General features: G+C 38.5%; 1 protein-coding gene across 2 annotated transcripts; it reads left to right on the plus strand.

Moving 5' to 3' along the window:
- The first annotated feature begins 2,196 nt into the window (after positions 1–2,196).
- On the plus strand, positions 2,197–24,725 carry LOC125228237 (SH3 domain-containing protein 19). 2 transcript variants are annotated; one of them, XM_048132735.1, is made up of 4 exons: positions 2,197–2,450; positions 3,103–4,007; positions 15,325–15,558; positions 23,537–24,725. In XM_048132735.1, the coding sequence occupies exons 1-4, from the start codon at positions 2,432–2,434 to the stop codon at positions 23,837–23,839; spliced, it is 1,461 nt and encodes a 486-aa protein (XP_047988692.1). In that variant the 5' UTR covers positions 2,197–2,431; the 3' UTR covers positions 23,840–24,725. The 2 variants fall into 2 exon arrangements, with proteins under 2 accessions (XP_047988692.1, XP_047988698.1); XM_048132741.1 differs by lacking the exon at positions 2,197–2,450 and adding an exon at positions 2,542–2,981.
- Positions 24,726–25,767: the final 1,042 nt, after the last annotated feature.

Consider the following 25,767-nt stretch of genomic DNA (forward strand, 5'->3'; position numbering starts at 1 on the left):
CACGGCTGATAGCTTCCACCGGATTATATGCCACCACCTGTATAGAAAATAGTTTTATGACCATGGGTCACTAAGGTACACAACCTATGTATTTATAACATGAACAATTGTTATCATAGTAATACCAAGAATATATTGAAGTATTATGATTGTTATTGTTTTACTATCTCAATCAATTGGGAAACTATCCTGAGGACTTGGTCCTTATTATTCCTTATCTATATGAGAATTATGATATATGTGAATGTATTTATGTTGTAGAATTATATTAGCATAGTTACTGGCTCATAGCATGAACCGATCTGGGTTTAAAATAATAATAATAATATGACTTGTAAACATGGTATGATATATCCATATATTGGATTTATTAAGCAAACATAGCCTCTATATAAAAGGATAAAACTTTGACACACAAAGATGGCGCAATCAAAAAGGAAAAGGAAACGTTAGCTTACCATAGACTAATTTGAAGCTGTCATATGTGTTGCCTGTTGAAATATGTACACATCGCGGGAGTCCGCGACAACACAAGAAGTAAAATACATTTGCACCCGAGTGTAACACAAAACTTTTCCCCTCACTATAGCGAGAAAACTACAACGCAAAAAATGCATTTATCACTGCTTTCAGTGCTTTCAGTAGTTCCACAGGTGGTGAATTATCTTTGTTACTAGATTCACCTGCTTTTATCAATTTTAAAGCAGTTAATTTGACTTTATTCAAGGTCAAATTACTTTACTCACTGGTGAATAAAATGCGTTTTTACCCGCTGGTATTAAAGGACAAAACTAGTGTTTCCGAGCTAATGCGGGGAAAAAATAATTCTACTAAATAATAACTTAACTGTGCATTTTTACTTACGTTTACTAAGTTAAATTACCAACTAAATATTCTAAACTAATCAATCAACTAAATAACACTACAAACTCTACAGATTCTAGATAATTTCACAATTACAAATCTGCTTTCTTTTATATTTCATAAAACGGTAGCACATGGTACGAACGGTAGTACGAAGTTCCCGCAACAGACATAAACTAACATGGCCCCATCCCTAGTCGTTTACGTGAAAGGGATAGCATATCGCATTGTTAACTAGGCAAAAAGGGATGGACGCGCCACAGCGCCGCTCAGTATAACCATATTGTCCAGTATAAATGAACTCCGCGGATAATAAACAATATTCAACAAAATAATTAATTTGACTTAACTGTGGAATGTTATTCCATCTTTTTTATATGTAGAAGTGTTAGAAGACTTGCCACACCACTTTATGCTGCAAGAGACCATTGCTTGCAACCAAATTTGATTATTTAAGATTTTTTCCCGAGCGGACATGAACACTGTTAGCGGGTCGTATACTTGGGCGCTACTGATCGGTGTCGCACGCGTTCAAACTTTTATAAACCTGATTTGTCGTATGCTTGGTGACCGCGAGTCGCCCTGTAAGGGCCGTCTTGTTGTATTGGTCTGTGATATCAATGGAAAAGAAAAAGTTTATATAACAAAACATCCTTATTTAAACGTGTTCTATATGATTTATCAATATTAACATAGGTTATATTGGTAAAAAAATCATCGTAAATTTATCAAGTCTCTGGCGCCTTAGTAAATACTATGGGAAAATTCGCAACTTTGTACTGCTCTAACTCCTAAATAAGTAGGTTTTTCAAACAACTTCATTCTATAAAAAATGCTTATTTTAATGCAATCTTTCATGTTTTTAAATTACAAACACTCAAAAATAATAAATGTAAATTTTTGTTAAAAATTTCTTAAGTCCTAAAATGGTCCATACACAAACCACTAAACTTGCTCTTGCTTGGTGGCCTTGAGGAACGGGACAATGACGTCATCTTTTTCGTGCATGCTGCCCGTAGTAACGAGTTATTAGACGTTATCACGTCAATAGTATAAGAAGTTATAAAGTCAGGTAATATACAGATAAAAATACTACTACTATGGTAACCTCATTAACACTGGCCACACGTGCGAGAGGGACACCAGCCCAAACAATGCCCTCTCATGTGGACCGTTTTCGCTAGTCTGATACGATTACTTTTCTGTCTCAGTGATAAGGTTCAATATAGTATGGCAAAAAATGTGATTCCACAATCTAGTTTAATAATTCTAAATCTATGCACATGACAGGTTGTTTTAAAAAAGAGCGAGCAGGACGGATGTCATAACGTCACAACGGTACTCCGTAAATCCATTTACCATTACCTTCTGTTCTCAACATTTTCGTGTAAACCAAACGGTGTTCTTTCTTTCCAAGACAAAAACATAATTTTCTTACACCGTCGTTGTTCATGTTATGTCTAATAGGTACAAACTTAGTGTGACTGTATAAAATTTCGATTAGCTGTGTTGTTGTTGACTAAATACCATTTTGCGATGACATAGTGGGTACTGTGCTATTCAAATAATGGATTTATTTAAACAGGGTACGTATAACACTATTTTCAACGAATAGTCCGTTCACCAGTACATAGTCTCATATATGCAGAAACCTGAAAGAAGTCGGGTTAACCCTGTTAGTGTGACGCATTAGTTGTGCGAACTTAATCAAGGCCGTACGATCCAGTAACTGGTACGGCGCTCGTATGGCGATGGGATATCGAGCAGAGTATCGCCCGTCTCGCCATCAGTGGGTGGATCTGGATAGTTTATCGGGAGTCTGTTATCGCGTGTTTGGGTGGCCATAACACTCTTATTTGCTTGTCGCTCGACTGCGCAGCGCACGGCTGTTCGTATCGTGCTACTGGCGAACTAATTGGATACGCAATCATTGTCTTCGCTTCGTCGAAGCTGTGTAACATAGGAAACGCGACGGCCGCACTTATTGCTAATATCAAGTTTGTGATTTATTATGGTGTAGTTAGCAGGAAAAAACAAATACTTTCAGTTAAATAACAATGATATCTTACAAGTTTTAATTTAAGTGATTGTCTGTGCATAGTGTAATTATATAGCAGGTGGGTAAGACAGTGGAATATTACTTATGATAGATTGTGTTATTAAATTATCAGATAAATAACTGTCCAAGATGCATTACAGTATTTGAGCAGTACTTTTATAGACTTTTTTTTGTCCTAGGAATGAAGGGCCCAATAAGACAAGCTCCACCTGTACCAGGCAGTGGTGTCAATCGCTACTCCCCAGTTACCAATTGGAATGATGATCCTTTTGGTTCTGATTTATTTGAGCCGACACCACAATTTGCTCAGAAAAAGAATCCACCTCCCCGGCCTCCACCACCTAAGGTGAACAACAAGCAACCGGACATCCCAGTGAAACCCTCACACTTTATGAGAAAACCTACAGTTCTTACGTCACTCCTGTCCAGGAAAAGCAAAACAACAGTCACCAACCATAGTAGTCAAATCAGTAATATTAGCCACAACAATTTACTAATGGATGGAAACTGTGAACTGGATACTAGCAAAATGTTTCCCAGATGTGAACCAAAGAATGTTCAGACTGGAGCATTGATAGACCTGTCTTCCCCTCCTAGCTCGCCCACCTTCACAACCAGATCTAGCAGTGATGGTCTCAGTGTTGATAGCTTCAGTTCCGATGCCACTACCTCCACCAACCACCACAGTGCATTTAATAATGGAAATGCTTCACAGGCTGAGAGTGGGTTTGAAGATGATTTTGATCTCTTTCTGAATTCTAGAAAACAAATGAGTAAAGAGGATACTCTAGATGATTTTACAGCAGTGGATCCTTTCTCACCGCCCCCTGCTTCCAATAAGCCTCCCTTATTAAAGAAACCCATTTTAAGTAAAGATCTGTATGAAGTGTCCAGTACTCCGAGTGCACCTGCAGCTGCTCTCTCTGTGGGACCTACTATAATAAGAGCAAAGCCAGCCCGACCAAAGCCCCCTGACAACTCTGCCTTGTTAAAGAGTTCCATTGGAAGTCTGTCTGTCACCTCCATGAATCTGAACACAACCACTCCGATCCAGAAGATAAACAACAATTTTGGGGACAACTTTGTGAGTATAAAAATATTCATAATTTCTGATGTCATAGCAGCAATGGAATCAATTAACTCAATCATTAAGTAAATTATGTAGTAATTGTGCCATTCAGTACAACCCTGAGCTCTTTGTTCACATACTAATTGCATGTTATTAACTGAATACTTCACCTAAGTACATGAAACAAAAGTATTTATATTTACTTTTTGGGTTTAGGAGAATTGCTTTATCTCCGTGTGGACTGTGGACCTACAAAAAGAAAATGTAGTTAGATATACCTGCCTACAATGAAATATTCATCTTAATCAGCTCAATTCAGTTCTTACCTTCTGGCTATGAATTATTAATAATTATAGATTCTTGCTGGTCATGGTCACTTGCCATTATGCACCCTCTTATAGATTCTTAGTGAAGAATACGAAATATTTTTAAGTTATTGAGATTGCAACTTTTTGTAGATTTTCTCAATCAAAAAGCGTTAGTTTCGTCATGTCCGTTCACGGCTTGGCTCAGTAATCGTTAGTACCTAATCGCAACCTCCAATTTGACATGGGTGTATAAAATTACTAACACAGAAAAGTCTATGCACATACACGTTAAGTTTGGGTAATATTTTCGCTACGCTTGATTTCGACCTTCATATGTTTTGAATTGTAAGACCTGCACCAACAGGCCTACATTATAAAGCAGGCTGGATAAAAATAAAATATGTGAATATTATAAATACACCCATACAAAAATGTAGATAAGTCGCGGATATACAGACGAATATCACGAAACTATAATTTGGTATTGATAGCTGACTATGGAACCTTAAAACTCCGTACAGTCATAATTATGTTGTGAACTTGTGAACTGTCAATGAAGCATTCAAACAATACATGGCCTCACATACTCTTTGCCGGCTTGAATTAGGTATCATTGACCTCATTAGATTTATATTTCAAAACTAGTACTTATAGTATAGGCGAAATAATTCAAACTTTGAATTCCAAAGTCAGGTAAAAATAAAAATTGATTTAGAAATCGCCTTGCGCCATGATTGAGAAATACCTGTGTAGACTGGTGCCATTGGCTACTTTTAGACCTATTTCCTGAAAGGCTGTTGGAAAATCGCCGTCTAAACTAAGTTGACACCGATTTCAACCCGATAACTAGCACTACCGGTTAGCTCAATGAATGCTTGCATTGCTTACTTAATACGACGTTTACGTGCCGTTTTCCATATACTCGTGTCGCGTAACTATTGTCTTTTAGTCACGAAACAATGTTAATGATACATAGTGTTGCAAAAGACGCAGCCAAAAAACTAATTCAATGTCAAGTGGACAGGTAGTTGCAACGGGGCGTCACGCACGCGTTACACCGCGTTAGATTTATTATACATATATGCAGATACTGTTTAGTAGTGGTTTAGTACATTACTATGCAAGATGTAAACATTTTTTATAGTAGGTAGGTACATGGTGCTACTTTCTGGCAAAATGCGCTAATTGCGCTTTATGTGCCTATATAAAATCTCAAAGGGCCATAGGTATATGTAAACCTCTAACGATACACGTGCGAAGAGGGGGTTCTTCTTTTCAGCACTTGTATATGGTAATGTTACTATAGCCAAAGTCTTTTTTAGGGTTCCGTAGTCAACTAGGAACCCCCCCCCCCCCTACATGTAAAGTGGGGACTGATTTTTTTTTTCATTCCAACCCCAACGTGTGATATTTTGTTAAATAGGTATTTAAAAATGAATAAGGGTTTACTAAAATCGTTTTTTGATAATATTAATATTTTCGGAAATAATCGCTCCTAAAGGAAAAAAAGTGTGTCCCCCCCCCTCTAACTTTTGAACCATATGTTTAAAAAATATGAAAAAAATCACAAAAGTAGAACTTTATAAAGACAAACTTGATAGGTTTAGTAGTTTTTGAGAAAAATACGGAAAACTACGGAACCCTACACTGAGCGTGGCCCGACACGCTCTTGGCCGGTTTTTTGTGTTAAATATTAGTTTGTTTTTCATTTCTAGTTTCCGAGTATATAAATGAGTTCTCGGATATGACTGGTTAGAAGCCTAAAATGATCTTTAAAATTCGTACGCTTAATTAGTCCGCAATGGTTTTGTTTAGGTATACCTATGATACAGCGTATTGAGCATATTATATCGTCTAATTGGCTGTAACATATACTTTATTATTGTATAGATATTCTGCTAAATTGCTTTTCAAGGCAAGTGTGAACAGACTAGAAACTACTTAGCTTCAGGGTCGAATCTTTCTCACTTTTTAAAAACCAAAGTGTTTAAGAGCGCTATGACAAAAAAAGGCGATATATTGTAAAATGCACAATATTTATCGACAAAATTGTACACTTTACTCATACTAAAAGACAGTGGAAGTACTTGTTTCAGTTAGAACATCTTATTAACTGTCGGTTAAATAAAAAAACATATGAAAAAAAAAGCTTTTTCAATTAGTAATGATTGTTTTTCTGATGCTCGTTTAGGAAAAACCGCGTGAAGCACAGAATTCGGAGCTCTTATTATGTACAATTTGATAAGATCACTCTCATAAATGAGGTAAATTTAAGTTCCAAATATCTTGTACTTAAGGCCCATTAAACAATATTTATCATTTAATCCTTTGAAATTGAGAAATTGAAAGTAAAACGAACTCAATTTTGTCTTGAAAATACATCGAAACAAGTGATCATTTCTCCGAAAATCTACATGTTATCGAAGTTATTTTAGTATATAAATAATCTGCACAATGTGCTTAAACTGCTGTTATCCATTTGTCGTTATAATATTTTATCATGATTTTTTGCCAATTTTTTGAAAACTAGCCTTCCTGTCGCTATTTTACCGGCGACAGACGCCTGCGATTTCAGTGCCGCGCCGGAGCTCGAGGAGGTAGGACGTATGTCGCTTTGGTCTCCGAGTTTTCATCGCAAACGTCGAGAATATTTATTGTTGTGTGGGTCGGACGCCTTGTTTCTACACGGGCTATCCTCGCATTGTGTGTGTGTAAACAGCGACCAACGAATTTGATCCTAGATCCGTAAATATTTGCTTTTGTAATACTTTGTTATGTTTAAATGTTAAAGTATTACAACGTTGTGATGATAAAAATGTGAAAATTACAATACGGTCAAGATGATAAGACACATCAAGATGGTACTCGGGATCTGATGATGGAGCCAGAAGGTGGTCACCAGTACCAGTGAACCATGTAAGTAAACGACTTCGTGTTTAGGCTTGTTGGGTTCGTCTCAACAAGACCTTTGACAAGAGGTGGTACTCAGGGTCTGATGATGGAGCCAGATGGTGGTCACCAGTACCAATGAACCATATAACTAAACCCAGAGATGGGGAAATCGTAATCGATTCCGGATTACACGATTACTTGATTTTACTTTGTAATCTGACACTACTGGGTGTCAGATTACTTGTAATGTAATCAAGTGAAACGGTAAATTACCATTACATGTAAAGGAATCACTAATCATCTATACAATCATTACTATTACCAATAATTCGGAATCATACTCGATTCAAAATAACTGAAATTATTGACTTTATTACTTTCAGATTACGAATATGTAGTACCTCAGATTGCTGACTGTCACTTTGACACAAAAGTCGTCATGGGTGTCGTAAAATAGGTTTTAGGAGGTGCTGATTCCAAAATTAATGACTAATGTTCAATCTGACATTGCTGACTGTCACTCTGACACAAAAGTCGTCATGGGTGTCGTAAAATAGGTTTTAGGGGGTGCTGATTCCAAAATGAATGACCAATTTGGAATCTGATATTGCTGACTGTCACTTTGACACAAAAGTCGTCATGGGTGTCGTAAAATAGGTTTTAGGGGGTGCTGATTCCAAAATTAATGACCAATGTGGAATCTGACATTGCTGACTGTCACTTTGACACAAAAGTCGTCATGGGTGTCGTAAAATAGGTTTTAGGAGGTGCTGATTCCAAAATTAATGACTAATGTTCAATCTGACATTGCTGACTGTCACTCTGACACAAAAGTCGTCATGGGTGGCGTAAAATAGGTTTTAGGGGGTGCTGATTCCAAAATTAATGACCAATTTGGAATCTGACATTGCTGACTGTCACTTTGACACAAAAGTCGTCATGGGTGTCGTAAAATAGGTTTTAGGAGGTGCTGATTCCAAAATTAATGACTAATGTTCAATCTGACATTGCTGACTGTCACTCTGACACAAAAGTCGTCATGGGTGTCGTAAAATAGGTTTTAGGGGGTGCTGATTCCAAAATGAATGACCAATTTGGAATCTGACATTGCTGACTGTCACTTTGACACAAAAGTCGTCATGGGTGTCGTAAAATAGGTTTTAGAGGGTGCTGATTCCAAAATTAATGACCAATGTGGAATCTGACATTGCTGACTGTCACTTTGACACAAAAGTCGTCATGGGTGTCGTAAAATAGGTTTTAGGAGGTGCTGATTCCAAAATTAATGACTAATGTTCAATCTGACATTGCTGACTGTCACTTTGACACAAAAGTCGTCATGGGTGTCGTAAAATAGGTTTTAGGGGGTGCTGATTCCAAAATTAATGACCAATGTTCAATCTGACATTGCTGACTGTCACTCTGACACAAAAGTCGTCATGGGTGTCGTAAAATAGGTTTTAGGGGGTGCTGATTCCAAAATTAATGACCAATGTTCAATCTGACATTGCTGACTGTCACTCTGACACAAAAGTCGTCATGGGTGTCGTAAAATAGGTTTTAGGGGTGCTGATTCCAAAATTAATGACCAATGTTCAATCTGACATTGCTGACTGTCACTCTGACACAAAAGTCGTCATGGGTGTCGTAAAATAGGTTTTACGGGGTGCTGATTCCAAAATTAGTGACCAATTTGGAATCTGACATTGCTGACTGTCACTTTGACACAAAAGTCGTCATGGGTGTCGTCAAATAGGTATCCGGAGGTGTTTGAAAACTAATGACCAATTTGGAATCTGACACTGTTGACTGTCACTTTGACACAAAAGTGATCATGGGTGTCTTCAAATAGGTTTTCATGGGTACTGATCTCAATATTAATGATCAATTTGGAATCTGACATTGCTGACTGTCACTTTGACATAAAAGTCGTTATGGGTGTCGTCAAATGGGTTTCCTTTCCAGGGGTACTGTGCAATGTCAGGTTCCAAATCGGTCATTACTTTTTAAATCATTTCATTAATTTTGGAATCTGTGCCCCCTAAAAACTATTTGACTACACCCATGATTCCTTTTGTGTCAAAATTACAATTAGCACTGTGAGATTCCAAAATAGTCGTTAATTTTGGAATCAGCACCCCCGGAAACCTTTTTGAAGACACCCATGACGACTTTTGTGTCAAAGTGACAGTCAGCAATGTCAAGATTCCAAATCGGTCATTAATTTTCAAATCAGCACCTCCGGAAACCTATTTGACGACACCCATGACGACTTTTGTGTCAAAGTGACAGTCAGCAATGTTAGATTCCACATTAGTCATTATTTTTGGAATCAGCACCCCTAAAACCTATTTTACGACACCCATGATGACTTTTGTGTCAAAGTGGCAGTCAGCAATGTTAGATTCCACATTGGTCATTAATTTTGGAATCAGCACCCCTAAAACCAATTTTACGACACCCATGACGACTTTTGTGTCAAAGTGACAGTCAGCAATGTCAGATTCCACATTGTTCATTAATTTTGGAATCAGCACCCCCGCAAACCTATTTGACGACACCCATGACGACTTTTGTGTCAAAGTGACAGTCAGCAATGTCAGATTCCACATTGGTCATTAATTTTGGAATCAGCACCCCCCTAAAACCTATTTTACGACACCCATGACGACTTTTGTGTCAAAGTGACAGTCAGCAATGTCAGATTCCACATTGTTCATTAATTTTGGAATCAGCACCCCCGCAAACCTATTTGACGACACCCATGACGACTTTTGTGTCAAAGTGACAGTCAGCAATGTCAGATTCCACATTGGCCATTAATTTTGGAATCAGCACCCCTAAAACCTATTTTACGACACCCATGACGACTTTTGTGTCAAAGTGACAGTCAGCAATGTCAGATTCCAAATCGGTCATTAATTTTTAAATCAGCACACCCGAAAACCTATACTCGTGGTATATGCACTTGAAATGTGAAAGTGAAAATGCTAGAATGACATGTAAACCACGAAGTTGTATAGTCATATTGTTCATTGGTATTGGTGACCACCATCTGGCTCCATCATCAGACCCTGAGCACCACCTTGAAGTAATTAGAATTGTATTTGTCTTATTTTATCATCATATTAATATAATTATACTTATCATATAACAAAAGCAAATATTTGGGATGGGATCTACTTTTATAATTATTACTTTAATTTTTTAAATAAATTTTAACATAATTGATATTATTTCGCGCTATATTCTCGTATTTTCGTACAAAATAATGTTTATTAGAAACCAAAAGTTTATATCGAGATAGTAGATTGTGGTTGTTATCAAAATTCCATAGAAAGGATCAAGATTGTTTTGTCCATTATTGTAGTGCGAGCGAGTGATAAGACGTGCTAGAAAGGGTCGGCATATTGGGCTCGCGCGGCGGGTAAAATACCTAATTTCGCCCGACGCCGAAATGTTATAACGCTCTTAAACAAAACTAAGAGACGAGTTAATTTGAATTCTAAGCAAATACCTACTTACATTCTAGGGCAGAGCAGAGTAGACTCACATAGAATAGTCGATGTACATTTTATTCATATTTTAGAATCTATGTTTTTATGTTAGACGAATTAACCTGAGATTTAATAGATTCCTAAATCGCATTTATTTCATCTTGACGGTAACCTTGAACCCACTTTATAACGTTAGGTGCTAGTGGTCAAGGTTATGTGTCATTTTACACTTTTTACAGCAAAACATCCCATTTTGTCGCTTGCCGTAAGAACGTTTTGACCGGGTTTTCGTGTGATACAAGCAAATATCGCCCTTATGGGGCACTAAACTTTTACACATAATAAGCTATTTTTAGGGTTCCGTACCTCAAAGAGGAAAAACGGAACCCTTATAGGATCACTCGCGTGTCTGTCTGTCCCTCTGTCACAGCCGATTTCTCCGAAACTACTGGACCGATTTACTTGAAATTTGGCACACGTATGTAAACCTATGGCCCAAAGACGGACATGTAATTTAATTAAGTGAAATTTAATCACAGGGGTCACTTTTGGGGTTAAAATTGAAAATTAAAAATCAAAGTTATTAAAACTATATTGTGTTACATATCAAATGAAAGAGCATTATATCAGCATCTGAAATATATTTTTTTTATATTTTTTGTTTTGGTAATTTAGAAGTAATTTAAGAAAATAAGCAAAAAATGACCATTCCCCCCCCCTTATCTCCGAAACTACTTAGCGTAAAATTTTCAAAAAAATACACGAGATAGCCCTCTACCTGTAGATTACAGGAAAACCTATTAGAAATCTACAGTCAAGCGTAAGTCGGACTTAAGAGAAAAAAACTCAGATTACGAATTTCACTCACTGCCGCTGCAAGTAGTTACTAAACGTCTTAAAATTGTGTAAGCGAGTTGGACAGGTATAGAGAAATTCATTTCTGTCTTTTTCTTTTTAGAACTTGTTCAATTTTTTTTTCATTTGTACAAAATGACTTAACCTCTCGTATGCTTAGGAGCAGATCTGCTCCATATTGTTTCAACTTTAACATGTAGTTATTATGACTAATATATTAATGACAATTTTTTGACAGACGCATACGAAAGGTTAAGTTCCTACTAAAAAGGAGGCGCTTAAGACCGTTTATAAATTGACTGAGCAAAATTTTATTCAAATCGGTCCAAAATAAGGTGTCTGTTGACGAAAACATAGAATTTGTGCCAACGAAAGCCCAAATCTGAAGTCCATTTTGCTCTATCTCTTATCGTTTCCGAGATATATACGTAAAGTCTTGAAAGTGCGAAACGTTAACTTTGCCATCATAGTCGTTCAGGCGCTCATGAGTTCTTTGTATGGAAAAGTCAAAAACCGACTCGCACTTGACCAATGTTCATAAAACGTTGTGTTTTTTTTTATTAGCAAAAATGACTTAAGCGCCTTCAGAAGTGCAGGTGCTTAAGACCGTTTGTAAGTTAAAGTTAGCTGTGATGGCTCAACGAAGAAAGAAGATTTCAATGTCCTACTTATACATATTTCATTAATTTAACTATACAGTTTTTATTCCTCAAGCCAAGCGTTAGGTTAGCTATTGCTATTGAAAGGAAAACTTGTGTATAAAGCTTGAAACAAATTATGGGACGCGTCTGACGGACGCGGCTGACGACCGCGACTGATAAGCCGATGGCTTGCGTGGGCGACGGTCGCGCTATGGTCGCGCGACGGCGATGCGACGCATACGAAATCAAACCTTATCGATATGGAAGCAGACATTTGCAACTAAGCGATCGGACACTTTTGAGTGTCGAATTTGTAGGTGACAGTGTATCTAGCCTCGTGGCGCCAAATGTACTTTCTAAAGTACATAATGACTTATATTGACCGGGATCGGGACCGGTCTATCCGTGACCGGAATATAAGTCTAATGAAAATAACCGTGAATCATTCAAAACTCTTAAAGTACATAATGGTTTCAATGGAATTTTAACTCTCATGTAAACAAATAAAATATAATTTCTTATGTTTCTAAAACTTTTCGAATAACTGAAATTGAATTCAATCTCAAGTAGAATAAGAATCAAAATTCCCTAGCAAAAATTTTGTATGGTGGGCGCCACGAGGCTAGGGAAGTTTAAATCGATGTTACGCATCGATCTACTGAGGGGGGCGGTGCCTACAGCAGTTGTAGTTGTATGCATACCTAGCTCACGCACACAGACGCGTCCACTGGCGCCGCGCCGGTGTCCGCGTGCGCTCTCTGCAATATCTCTGCAAATTCTATGCACAGCGCAGAATATGCAGAAACCACATGGTGGTCTGTGGCAGAAACTCAATAGACATTTTTAGGGTTTTTAAAATGAGTACGTGAAGTAACATGGTAAATTAAAAATTATCATTAGATACTTATTTGCGGAGGTGTAAACAATTTCCTTCGTTTTGCCATATGTCAATAATTACCTATCTATATTAAATTCATTAATCCGTATACATTACTTTTTTACAATTAAGTGTATGAATTAATTATACTTTTTATCGTACGGTCAGCTACATAAATATCTATACACCTGTATTCATTCAATTTTGAACCTTCTTCTTCAGTAATAAGTTTCGATATGTAAAGAAATTGAAGGAAGGAGGGAGGGAGGAGGAGTGTCGATGGACGATGTCACGCGGGATTCGCCGCGCGAACTCATCATTCGCGCGGTCGGCTCCCTTCGCTGCCTGCACACGTTCGCTGCTCTCGTACGATTTGATATTATACAGGGTGCCCGGTAATTAATGGACAACCTTTTAACCACCAAGAGGGCACCTTATACTGGTCCAGAAAATCTATGGGATATGGGTTAAATTGTGGTGTAGGCGAGAGGCTGGCAACCTGTCACTGCAATGCCATAGTTTCGTTTTCTTTTAACCCCTTATTTGCCAAGAGTGGCACCTTATACTGGTCCAGAAAATCGACTTTAAGGTTTAGTAAAAGTCGCCTGGTTTTCGAGATTTTCATAATTTTTAAAATTTTAATACCTACTACCTAAAATTTTAAAAAGTGTGAAAATCTCGAAAACCAGGCGACTTTTACTAAACCTTAATGTCGATTTTCTGTAAGGTGCCCTCTTGGTGGTTAAAAGGTTGTCCATTAAATACCGGGCAGGTGCACCCGGTATACTTGTCAAGCAATTTCTGTCGTAAGAAAGCGCGACTCATTCGCGCAGTCGGCTCACGTCTCTCGTTGTCGTACAATCTGACATTATTCAGCTACCTTTTATCGCTTGGCTTTAGTTTGCATATTCAAGAGTACCTATAGGTACTACAAGGTCCAAGGCAAAATACAACAATAGATAATGTATTTACTAAATAATATTTATTTAGTAATTTCCCGCTAGAAACTTGCGTTATACTATTCTGTATACTTTTTCATAACCAAATTTGGATTAGATTAAAAAAACCTTTAAGTAAAACTTAGAACTTTTCAGATTGTTTTACTCACCCTTTCTGATGTTTACCATACTTACTTACCCCGTTATTCATAAACGTACACTAAAGTTATCAAGCCGATAAATTTCGTTTGTCCTTTTCCGACGTATTGGTGTGACAGAAAGGGAGAAACGAACTTTATCGGCTGGATACTTTAGTGTACGTTTATGAATAAGGGTGTGAAAATTTATAGCTACGAAATTTTACATAAAACACCTACTTTAAAATAAAATAAAAAATGTTGAATTTGGTTAACATTATAAAGGACCTCACGCAAGCTGTGCTAATTAGTTCGCGAATTCGTCGAGAGGTGGCGCTAAACACAATTATGCTCATTACAGAACCTATACTTCTAGCCTAGCCCAGTCTTTAGAATTATGTGAGTAACTTAAAAGTTTTGTAGGTACGGAACCCTCGGTGGGCGAGTCCGACTCGCACTTGGCCGGTTTTATAATGATATGTATATAAGGTCGTCATTCTTAAAAATAAATTAATTTGGTGTCCCAAAAATATACATATCTTATACTTTTAAACGAGCAATTCTTGTATATTTATTTATTTATTTATATATACCGACGATCTCGGAAACCGCTCTAACGATTTCGCTGAAATTTGTTATGTGGGGGTTTTCGGGGATGAAAAATCGATCTAGCGTAGCCCTAGATCCCGGAAAACGCGAATTTTCGAGTTTTCATGAGTTTTTCTTTCGCGTTAGTTAACTTAAAATATGGTCGTTAATTTCGCCGCGCGCGCATCGATTCCGCTTAGCTCAGTCGTACGAGGTCGGTCTAATGTACGCAGATAGATCGTAGGTGTTAGGGTTTCGAATCCCGGCCAGAAATTAAGTTTTTGTTGTTTGTCTTTTTTTTGTTTTTATAAGAGTTTTTTTTATGTAAAGACGTGATATATTAAAATAGAACCGAGCGAAGCTCGGTCGGCCGGATATTATAATTATATATTTAATAGGATTTACCCGAACAATACCTACTGTACCTACAATAATTATCCTTTCCGCTTGAACCAACCAATATAAAAATGTGTCGTCATCTTTATTTTTGTCCTTTTTAAATAGCTGGTGTAGCCATGACTACATTAGTATGTTGTTTTGCTGCTATGATCCTTGAACTCATACTAAACATTCCATTAAGTAATATTTTAACGTTTTAGGGCTCGAAACCGTTTAGTTGGGACCGGGAGTCTCCGGAGCGTGAAGAGCGCGAGAGTTCCCCGCCGATGCCGACGATCCCGCCGCCGCCGCCGCCCCCGGGCGCCGAGGACGAGCTGGCGGCGTGGCCCGACGAGCCCGACTTCCCGGCTGAAGACTTGCCTTCAGAGGAAGAACCTTACGCCATCGCTTTGTTTGATTACTTCACCGATCACCCTGAGGATTTATGCTTCTCGGTAAGTTTCCTGCTTTTTACAGAATAACTTACTACATTGTTTTTTTTTTTCAAATTACCACTTAGATACTTAAATATCTGCTTAGGCCTAAAATGAGTAAGGTACAGCGGGGCAAAACTCGACTGGGGGGCAAATGTAACTGGACCATTTTTTCCATGTTTTACAATGTTTGCATTATTAAATAAATAGAGTGTCCACCGGTTACATATGGTAGGCGTGTGGACACAATGTAGAACTCAACATCATAGTGTAATAATGGAAAAAATGGATCAGTTACAAATTGTCCCCCAGTCGATATTTGCCCCGCTGTACTTTATAGTAAGTTTTACATAGACATATGCCATCGCGAACTTTTTTGTACACCTATTAGACACAGTTTCGCTACACATTGTTTTAATATATCTTAAACGTTTATGATGTAGCGTTTTCGATTGAAGGTCTAAACCAGAGGAATATTTTCTGACTTGATTAGCAAATATCGTCATATTCAACTAATTCACACAAAATCTTGACAAAGTATGTACCTTAACCTTCCTCAAGAACACTATTCGATTCATAGGTGAAAACCGTATGAAAATCCGTTCGTAGTTTTTGAGTTTATACATATACACAAAGCCAGACGCGGCGGGGGACTTTGTTTTATAAGGTGTAGTGATAGTGATATTTATCGCTTCTAGAATCAGTCTTCAAAACAAACAAATTTGCAGTTTGTTTTGTTTATGAACGGTATGGCCGGCAGCCAAGTGGTGGATTATTAATAGCCTGAAATATGTAAGCGTTGCTCATCTCTTCAGAAGTTTTGGTAGAGCATTTCTTCCAAAATGACCTCCGAAATCTCCTTTGGTTATCCAAATTACTTTTGCGACTAGATAATTTTTATTAAGAGGAAATTCCGACTCCCAAACAATTTTCACAAAGTTCCTGGTAGTCCCGCCGATTAAAAATGATTAAGGTGTATTCGGGTAATGCCGTTAATCGGATAATTCCGAAATTCAAATGATAATCACCGTCCCTTTTCGGAATTTACCGACTGTGTTTGACGTTCGGAATTACCCGAGTACACCGAGTATTTATTTTACTTGTAAGAAATGGTTTTGCTGTAGCTATTGGAATCAATTATCATATAGTTTTTTTTTAATACCTATTTATTATTATCAAACGAGTGGTAAAGAAGAAGGTGGATGTTGACAACGGTAGTGGAAGGCCTAGGAAAAGATGGATGGAATGTAAACAATGATATGAGAGTGAAAGGTGTTAGTATGGAAATGACGGCAGATAGAGAGGAATGGAGGAGGAAAATCTGCTGCGCCGACCCCAAATGATGGGAACAGGGCAAGAGAATGATGATGATGATGATGACCTATTATTCAAAGAAATGGTACCTAAATATTAAAAATTGCCAGGGACTGACCCCACGACTTCTGCCCTGCTTTCGGGATAAGAAGTGCCATATGGACTGACGTGGTGGATAGTATTAGGTACACCTAAGGATCTACTAAAACAATTCAATGCCTGCGCCTGCCCTTTGTTCCTTTGTAAATGTGAACATAGCAAGTAGGTGCAAAGTTATTATCGCGCTCCGTTTGTATCTTATAGTCGAGACTCTGACATAATTGATTTGTTTTATCGGGTCTACGCTGTTCTACGATACGTTCGTCATGACATGAAAGATCAAATAAGATAACCACGTTCAGGATTCCAGAACGTGTTTATCTTTTTTTTTAAATTTGTTATTTACATACTTTATGCTAATGGTAACTGGAAGTGCCATCGACTACGAATTTGAGTAATTTTTAAGTAAGCTAAGGTTATTTTTATATACATACTTACGTAGTATAGCCTCTTTCCGCCCAATGTACATTTAGATGTACATTTGGTTTCAATGGAATTTTAACTTTCATGTAAACAAATAAAGTAGCATTTCTATTGTTTGAAAAATGTTTCTAACAAATGAAACTCAACTCAATTTCAAGTATTATTAGAATCGAAATTCACTAACAAAAATTTGTATGGTGCGCGTTACGTAGTATAGGATAGGTTCGTGTTTTTGCCATGTGTGTTTACGATGTTTTTGTCGATGACAAAAAGACACGAAAATTCGCAAACTCCACAGCCACTAGTTTAGGCAATAAATAACCTAAACCTAACCGAAACTAGTAGCAAGACAAGAGAAGAGAAGAGTAGTAGTAGGAAGACAGGTATAAAACCCGAAAAGAATCTGGGTTTCCTTCTGCTGATGTAATGATTACTACGAAGTATCCTGGTGGTACTGCACTGTACTGCACCTATTATAGAGCCAATTAAAATGGGTTCCTCTTATATATCGTATATCGTTAGGTTTTAGAGGCATTCATTTCAAAAGACGTCTGTAGTGATACTTGACCTACTTATAGCTAAGTTACTAAGTATTTTAAGTGCGTAGCAATTTCTCCGTGCAAGTATTGTTAGATGTTCCTAGGTACGAGTATGTAGGTAATGCGGAACTACACGTGTCAGCGACCGTGCGATAACATTGACGCCCTACACCGATCCTTGTGTACTGCATCCAATATATTATGTACTAGCTTTTGCCCGCGGCTTCGCTCGCGTTAGAGAGAGACAAAAAGTAGCCTTTGTCACTCTCCATCCCTTCAACTATCTTCACTTATAACATCACGTCAATTCGTCGCTCCGTTTTGCCGTGAAAGACGGACAAACAAACAGACACACACACTTTCCCATTTATTAATATTAATATGGATTCCTAAAAACAAAGTTTGTATAAAAGTGTTGTATTACGGTATCGGCACAGTATAATAAAGAGTACTATCGTACAGTGTGGCCACTCCCGCTCCCCGCTGAAAGTGCCGCGCACCCCCTCTCGGTTACCTCACAGTTACCGCCTGTCAAAAACGCGAACAGTCGACCTGTCATATCTCACTCATACAAGCATGGTACGCGTTCACCTACACGAGCTTAGAATGTGTGCCAGGAACGCGCCTCTTTCACATATTTAATTGCCAGTGTCCGAGATGTGGTATCGGCGAGGTATCGGGCCATATGTTCCTATGACGTACGCTGTAGTTTTTATTGACATAGGTGTGGATTTCCAATTGTTTATTTTCGCGAGAACGTCAGTGAATCGGCGACGTCGCGTTGGCGCACTGATAAATCTGTTTCCATTCAGTCTCCGATAACAATGACAGGAACTTGTTATCGCGAGGTTTTTATGTGGACAGAGGATATTGTACGAATGAACTTTTAATATCATACTGGCTGCTGGCCCGACATAATGAGTACGTTATGCTCTTTTTATTACCTACCATTTATTATGCATAAGTTATAAAAATAATGATATTACATATGTGATAATAACTATTATGCGCAATGTAGATACTTGAAATTACAATATTCAATAGTTATTAAAACTATACGTGAGGTTAACGTTTTATACATATAAATTTATGAAAGTAAGCTTTATTTTATTTTACTAAATACGGTTAATATAATCGAATACCTAAGTTTTATAACTTAACTACCAATCTTAATGTCATTCGGTAACAATCGTAAGATGTAAGGTAGGAAGGCACATAATACTGTCTATGTGCTAGTTTTGTAACGGAACGGTGTTAAACCTTTATATTTAGATTCCTAATTACCGAGTCTATAAACTGATGTCAGCAATAAGATCTGAATCATTGCGATTGTGCGATTCTAGTCTAGAAGCCGCTTCTTGAAAGTTGAAGATTCAATACCTAAGTATACTATTTTACTAACGAATTATAGCTAGGTACTCTTTATATGACACATGGAATAGGTACAATGTTGTCTCTGCGGAGCGGAGTTAGAATGATGTACTGTTAATTAGTACTCTTATGCTTATGGGTTTCCTTTTAAATGTGGCGTTTTTGTTAATTTACATTCTCAATAAAATTGAGAGTGCAGAAAAAGTTGGTTAAATTCTGATGCCTTTCTTCTTTTCACCATTCGTAACTTAGTTTTCTATCAGAATACAGAAGCGTCCTGACTAATGTTTCAAATGAAATAATGTAGTTTTTATGTAGGTACCTATGAGCCATAAGGAACCTTTTAGCTTAGAATGCCCCATACTTTTATAAACAAAAATTGCGTTACAATTAACAATTATTGTAACACACTAAACCATAGCCATTAGCCATTAAGCTCCATTGTTCTGCGCGGGCTAATCGCAGATTAGATAAAACTTGTTTTCAGACTATGCGTGCTATAAACCTAGGCTCGAGTCACCTTATTTCGAGTTAATTATAATTAGACATTGTTGTTGATTCTTATCGTTCGTGATAATGACCGTACCATGTAGCGATGATGCCGATGATGCGCAAAATGTTTGTTGTTCACCACGCTTATCGTCGGTCATATACTGACCGGTATATTTAAAGTAAAGCTTCGCTGGCCGAACGTCAGTGTTAACATAATTAAAGAAAGATCTAAACAACTAAATCTCTGCAGAATGTCCCTATTTCGTTCTACAATTGAACGAAAGCTAAAATAGTAAATGGCAATTATAGGTACACCTATAATTCAGTTCGTCTGTTGCCTGAAGAATATTTGTGGCTTTCCGTTCCTATAGAGTTCAAGGTACAATAAGGTCCTTTCCATCGGAAATTCTGATAAACTTGGAACGCCTCATTTAAATGTGAATCGTAATGATGAGCGTGCTTCGCTAGATGCGAGGTGAAGGCGTGTAGGCGACGGAACTACCAACCTGCTTTATTTCGTGCGTGCTAGCGTGCTGCGTGCTGGCAGCCTAGCCGGTACGGATGCCGCTGCCAGCGCGCGTCCTTTGTTTTTTCGTACATATTTTCTGTTCTGTTCTGTCATGTCAATGGGCTACGAATGTTTTATTTTACACGTCTTCTGTAAATAATATGTGTAAATAGTGTTGTTTTGTATATGTTCCTGTGCTTTTTCCTTGTATGTAAATAATGTGGTGTATATAAACTGTACATATAAAGTTTTTAATGTTTTATTTACCGTCGGCGGCCCGATCACCTACAAGTGGTCCTTCGAACCGGATACAAAATGAACACGTCTGCTACGGCAAATCGCAATGTGCAGCATTGAAAACTTAAAGATATTGTACGCCGATACAACCAGAAATGCCTCGAACAACTGATCAGGTACTAATGTCAGATATGATTTTTCATGTGGCTAGTAACAGCCAAGCGGAACAACTGCCGTCGCCTCGGACTGCGAGCGACGTTACTTCGCCTCCGTTATTGCCACACAGTTTGATCGGAAAGTCTATCTGCAAAGCGTCATCAATACAAGTAAGACGTAAACGCCTAGAACTCGAGGCAGCCAAGGAAAAAGCTAGGATACAGTTGGAGCTTATTGACAAACAGCTTGAGGCGGACTTAGCTGAGTTAGAGGCTAAAAAGCATAGAAAGCACACGTCACGCTTGCGGCCTGTAAGTGACGTAGAAAAGCAGTTTGACGACGCGCTGCAGCGGGAACAACTGCAGGTAAAGTTTGACCCCGATACTGATGAGAATTCGGTCAAACTACATCACCATTCGACTATTGGCGCCGACTCTCCCGCCGCCGGCAGTACTGCTTCACCTTTGAGTACGCGAAATGTCTTGCCTGCCGCCTCAACACAGACCTGCGAGTTGCAGTCTAGCCTCGCTTGTGTTTCCTCGGCTGGACTGCATCACACGTCGACGACGGTTGATACAACTGTTTGCGACGATGAGCGCTCGACTGCGCTTACCGTTTCGACTGCCGTCGACACTACAACGACCTACGATTTCCAGTCTGGCCCCGACTGCGTTGATTCGGCCAGGCTGCGAGTGCTGCGACAGTCGTCTATCGTCGGCTCGCCGGCCGACACTCATGGATCGCGCTTGAACACGACCGACACTCCGGGTGCTGCCGCTACGAACTGCAACCAGGTACAGTTTGGTCACGATTGTGATAAAACGGCCAAACTGTATCAGTCACCTGCTGCTGCGCCTGCTGTGCCTCGGATTGACGTCGTGCCTGAGGACTGCGAGCTCACCGACGACGCCAAGCCGTGTAGTCTCACGGTCGTTCACGATCGCGACTCTCTTAACACTAGTGAACAATTGTGTGCCACTACAGTGATTAATGTAATGCAACTTCGAGTGTAAATAAAAATCCATGTAGTGTCAGCGAACTGAATTTCCTAGTACCAAATTGTGACAATAACTTTCCCGTCGGGCTACTCGCACACATAGCATCCGACAAAGACAGTCAATTAATGGCGATCGAGTCCGTGCTGTTGATCGGCCGCAAAAGTAATTTGTCGATGCCTTCAAGAGGCTGTTTGGCTGACCTTCGCCACCGTTCGGATGCTGCTACGCTTCAGGACTGGCGTATGCACACAGTGATGTGCACTTCGCATGGCCGACAGGAGTTAGCGGAGTTTAGCGCAGCAGCGTACTGCCCGCAGAAGAAACGAGTACCACCCGACAAACCATGGATACCTGGCTGACCGATGGCTCTTCTGCAGCATGCGAGTTGGAAACGTGTACCGTCCACCGATGATGCTCTTGATTTCCCGTCTGTTTTGAGTGCTGTTCCAGCACTAGGGTGGGGAATGTAGGCGACGGAACTACCAACCTCCGTGCTGCGCGCGTGCTGGCAGCCTAGCCGGTACGGATGCCGCTGCCAGCGCGCGTCTTTTGTTTTTTGTACATATTTTCTGTTCTGTTCTGTCATGTCAATGGGCTACGAATGTTTTATTTTACACGTCTTCTGTAAATAATATGTGTAAATAGTGTTGTTTTGTATATGTTCCTGTGCTTTTTCCTTGTATGTAAATAATGTGGTGTATATAAACTGTACATATAAAGTTTTTAATGTTTTATTTACCGTCGGCGGCCCGATCACCTATTCATTTGTTAAGTGACTTTTAAAAAATATGAAGTCTTTAAATTTTTAATTTTTCATACAAAATAAATATTAGCTTCAATGTACGCCATTATTGTTGTCATTGACGTTGTCTGTCACACTTTAGACTTAACAGAATTCGCAATACATTACCTCTTAGAAAAAACTTTCAAGGGTGATAAAAATCAAAATACAAGTTATTTTTAAAAGTCGCCGAACAAATGTTGATCAGTATAAGGAGAATAGCCTAGAGTTCAATTCTTCGCCTTTGTTACAGGTCCCATTCTGTTTATTTCTACCTGACTTATTAAATAGAAATTAAATTTAAAAATAACTTCTGTCCATGTTTTTCTTATAATTATGTGATGCTTTATTTCGTGCATGGTATAATTATTTTAACTACAGTCAAGTTCCCTATTCAACTACTGTACATAACTAGGTTGATTATGAAGTCCAACTCAACTTTGAAAAAACAGGAGTTGTTAAGATTTAGCACTAGAGTGCAGCACTAACACAATTCGTAAATAATCACTAATTTATTATATACTAGTTTTTGCCCGCGGCTTCGCTCGCGTTACATTCGAAAATTGCAGAATGCTCCATACAAACTTGCACCTCCCATTTTAGGGAAGTGGGGAGTTAGAAAGAGACAAAAAGTAGCCTATGTCACTCCATCCCTTCAACTATCTTCACTTAAAAAATCACGTCAATTCGTCACTCCGTTTTGCCGTGAGACGGACAAACAGACACGCACGCTTTCCCATTTATAATATTAATGGTATGGATAAACTTATGCCGTAAAAACAGTTTGCTACGAATATCTATTTTATTTAAATATGAAATTGTTGATTGAAGCATGAATGAGATTCGTTTACTATTTTACTGGTGGCGCCACCTACGCAGATATTTGCGTAATTTCTCTATCTACTCAAGGTGCTGTTACACGGGCAACACAATTGCCAGCAATTCACATACCATTGCCGCGTTTGCTCCATAGTTGGTTCGTATTGAACAATGGTATGTGAATTGCTGGCAATTTATTTACTATACCGTAAGGTTGCCTATATATACCTACATTGATATATTTCCTCGTTTGTTGTTGCAGGCCAATTCAAAAATCCTTCTAATAAGACAAGTGGACGACGAATGGCTGTACGGGAAGGTGCGCAGCGGAGCCGAGGGCCTGTTCCCCGCCAACTACGTGGAGGTGCGCGTGCCGCTGCGGCGCGCGGGCGCGGGGGCGGCGGCGCTCGCGCTGTACGACCTGGAGCCCGAGCAGCCCGGCGACCTGCGCCTGCGCGCCGGCGACACCGTCGCCGTGCTCTCCAAGCTCAACGACGAGTGGTACTACGGCGAGTGCAATGGACTCAAAGGACAGTTCCCCCTTAATTATGTGCAAATGAGCTAACTCGCCCTCCCTCTTGGCGTATCGTTCCGGTGCTGGTATTTTTAAACTAGTGATGTGATAAATTATACCGTTTTTAAGACTGAAGTCTACTGTATCATTCGAATGACACGAGCGCCGCTCCTCCTGGTGGGGGGCGTAGGCGACAGGGAACTAGTGGATAATCTTGTAAAAAAAATTGATATTAGTGCAATATTGCCATAAATATTTTTTATTGATATCTTCGGTAGGGCTAAAATAAAATTTTCCAGTAAAACAAAAGGCTGCTTGATTTATGATGAAAAAATCAGGTAGGCTCCTGTGAAGCCATAAGTGTACAATTAATTTGCGTTTTCGCACTGATGTTGCCATTATAACGTAGTTGTTTAGCTTAAGCACTTATAAGGGCACTGTATGGAATATTATTAATCAATAGAACCATTGAATGTAAATAATTCACATTGTAAATTCAGTATTAATATATATGTTGTAGCAGTATGATATTATGTCATGCCTTAGTTTTTGACCAATTGATTTAGTAACAATAGTAACCATATACTTTGCTGCATGCAAAGTGCATGTGTTTTACTTCAGCCGATAATCATTGTCGCAAGTGTTTTGTGCGAACGATCAATGTGATGATTCATCGCATTGTTATTGTATTTGGAATTGCAACTTGTTAAATTATAGGAATGTAACCTATTTTGTTATCATTATTTGGTCTCACAAATCAAAACAAAATATAAATCATAGCAACAGTGATGCATCTTGTAGTTATTGTATTGTTTGTTTTCTGTTATATAATTTTAAAGGGACCATAATATTAAGTGCCTTAAGTATATTGTCTTCAACCCAATAATTTGTATATAAATGATCTTATTTATGTAGTTGTAATAAACTCTAATACCAACTTTTTTTTTATCTGCAATCCCCGGTAACTAGAGATACTGTCCAATTCTGATCTGTAATTTATCTAAGTATGGTCAATTGGTCACGGTTCTTCATGAGCATAAACGTTTGCTTTAGCTGGTTCTGAACCTGAATAAACACTCATTATTCTAATTCACATTCAACAACACCAACCAACCAACCAACATATCGTCACTACTTTGAAAAAATCTCGTATCTCACGCTGCTCCTCAAAGTCAAAACGCAGTAAGTCTATATGCATTCCATACATACTTACTACAATTTTCTTTTCATTGACAGACGAAGATACAAGTTTTTTAAAAGTAGTGACGATATGTAAGGGTTATTTTCATCTTTTCAGTTTTATTTAACAATGCAGTCGTGTTTTTATATTTTTTATTGATGTTGTACTAAATTGTACGTAACCTTAACAGTTCACAGTGTAACTAAATACTCATGTCGTCAAAATTAACCTTAAAATATTCCAACGTCGTGAATGTCGTGATCTTTCGATATCTGTCGGTAAACTCGGTAATGACCAGACATCGTAAATTATGTACCAATTTCGGTGCAGCATGGTAGAAATAAAGGAGTTTATGCAAATATCTTCTAGATTAGATAAACAATTAAGTTTTAAATTACTGCTATTAATAAACAACCTATTCCAGTTGGATTCGGCTCCAGTCCGATTCACGTGACAATGTTGCTTGAACATTTACGGATTTGAAACCAAGGTAGGTTTTTAAATACAGTTTTTTTTCCAGGGCGGACAAACCGACGGGAACATAATATGATGAACATTTTTTGGCTCCGGCCGGATGTCGCGATCTGTCCATCTAATGGCAATGAATGCCTTAAATCATGCTGGGATGATTTTTATATTACCGTTGCATGTCATGCTACTAAAACTAGTAGGTAGTTTTAACGGACGGCAATACTGGGTATGGCTACCCTGGCCCACCAGACGTGTGACCAAAAGCGCCTAGCATCAAACATTGAATCATAATTGTTGGATAAATTTAGACCAGTAGGTAATATACCTT

The sequence above is a fragment of the Leguminivora glycinivorella genome, chromosome 1 (assembly GCF_023078275.1).
Source record: "Leguminivora glycinivorella isolate SPB_JAAS2020 chromosome 1, LegGlyc_1.1, whole genome shotgun sequence".
NCBI classification, from domain to species: domain Eukaryota; kingdom Metazoa; phylum Arthropoda; class Insecta; order Lepidoptera; family Tortricidae; genus Leguminivora; species Leguminivora glycinivorella.

What these genes read in the sequence shown, in the direction of transcription:
- LOC125228237 (XM_048132735.1), top strand. An exon ending in ACAATTTTGGGGACAACTTT is followed by an intron (nt 4,008 to 15,324) that starts GTGAGTATAAAA and finishes TTAACGTTTTAG; the next exon opens with GGCTCGAAACCGTTTAGTTG. An exon ending in CTGAGGATTTATGCTTCTCG is followed by an intron (nt 15,559 to 23,536) that starts GTAAGTTTCCTG and finishes TTGTTGTTGCAG; the next exon opens with GCCAATTCAAAAATCCTTCT.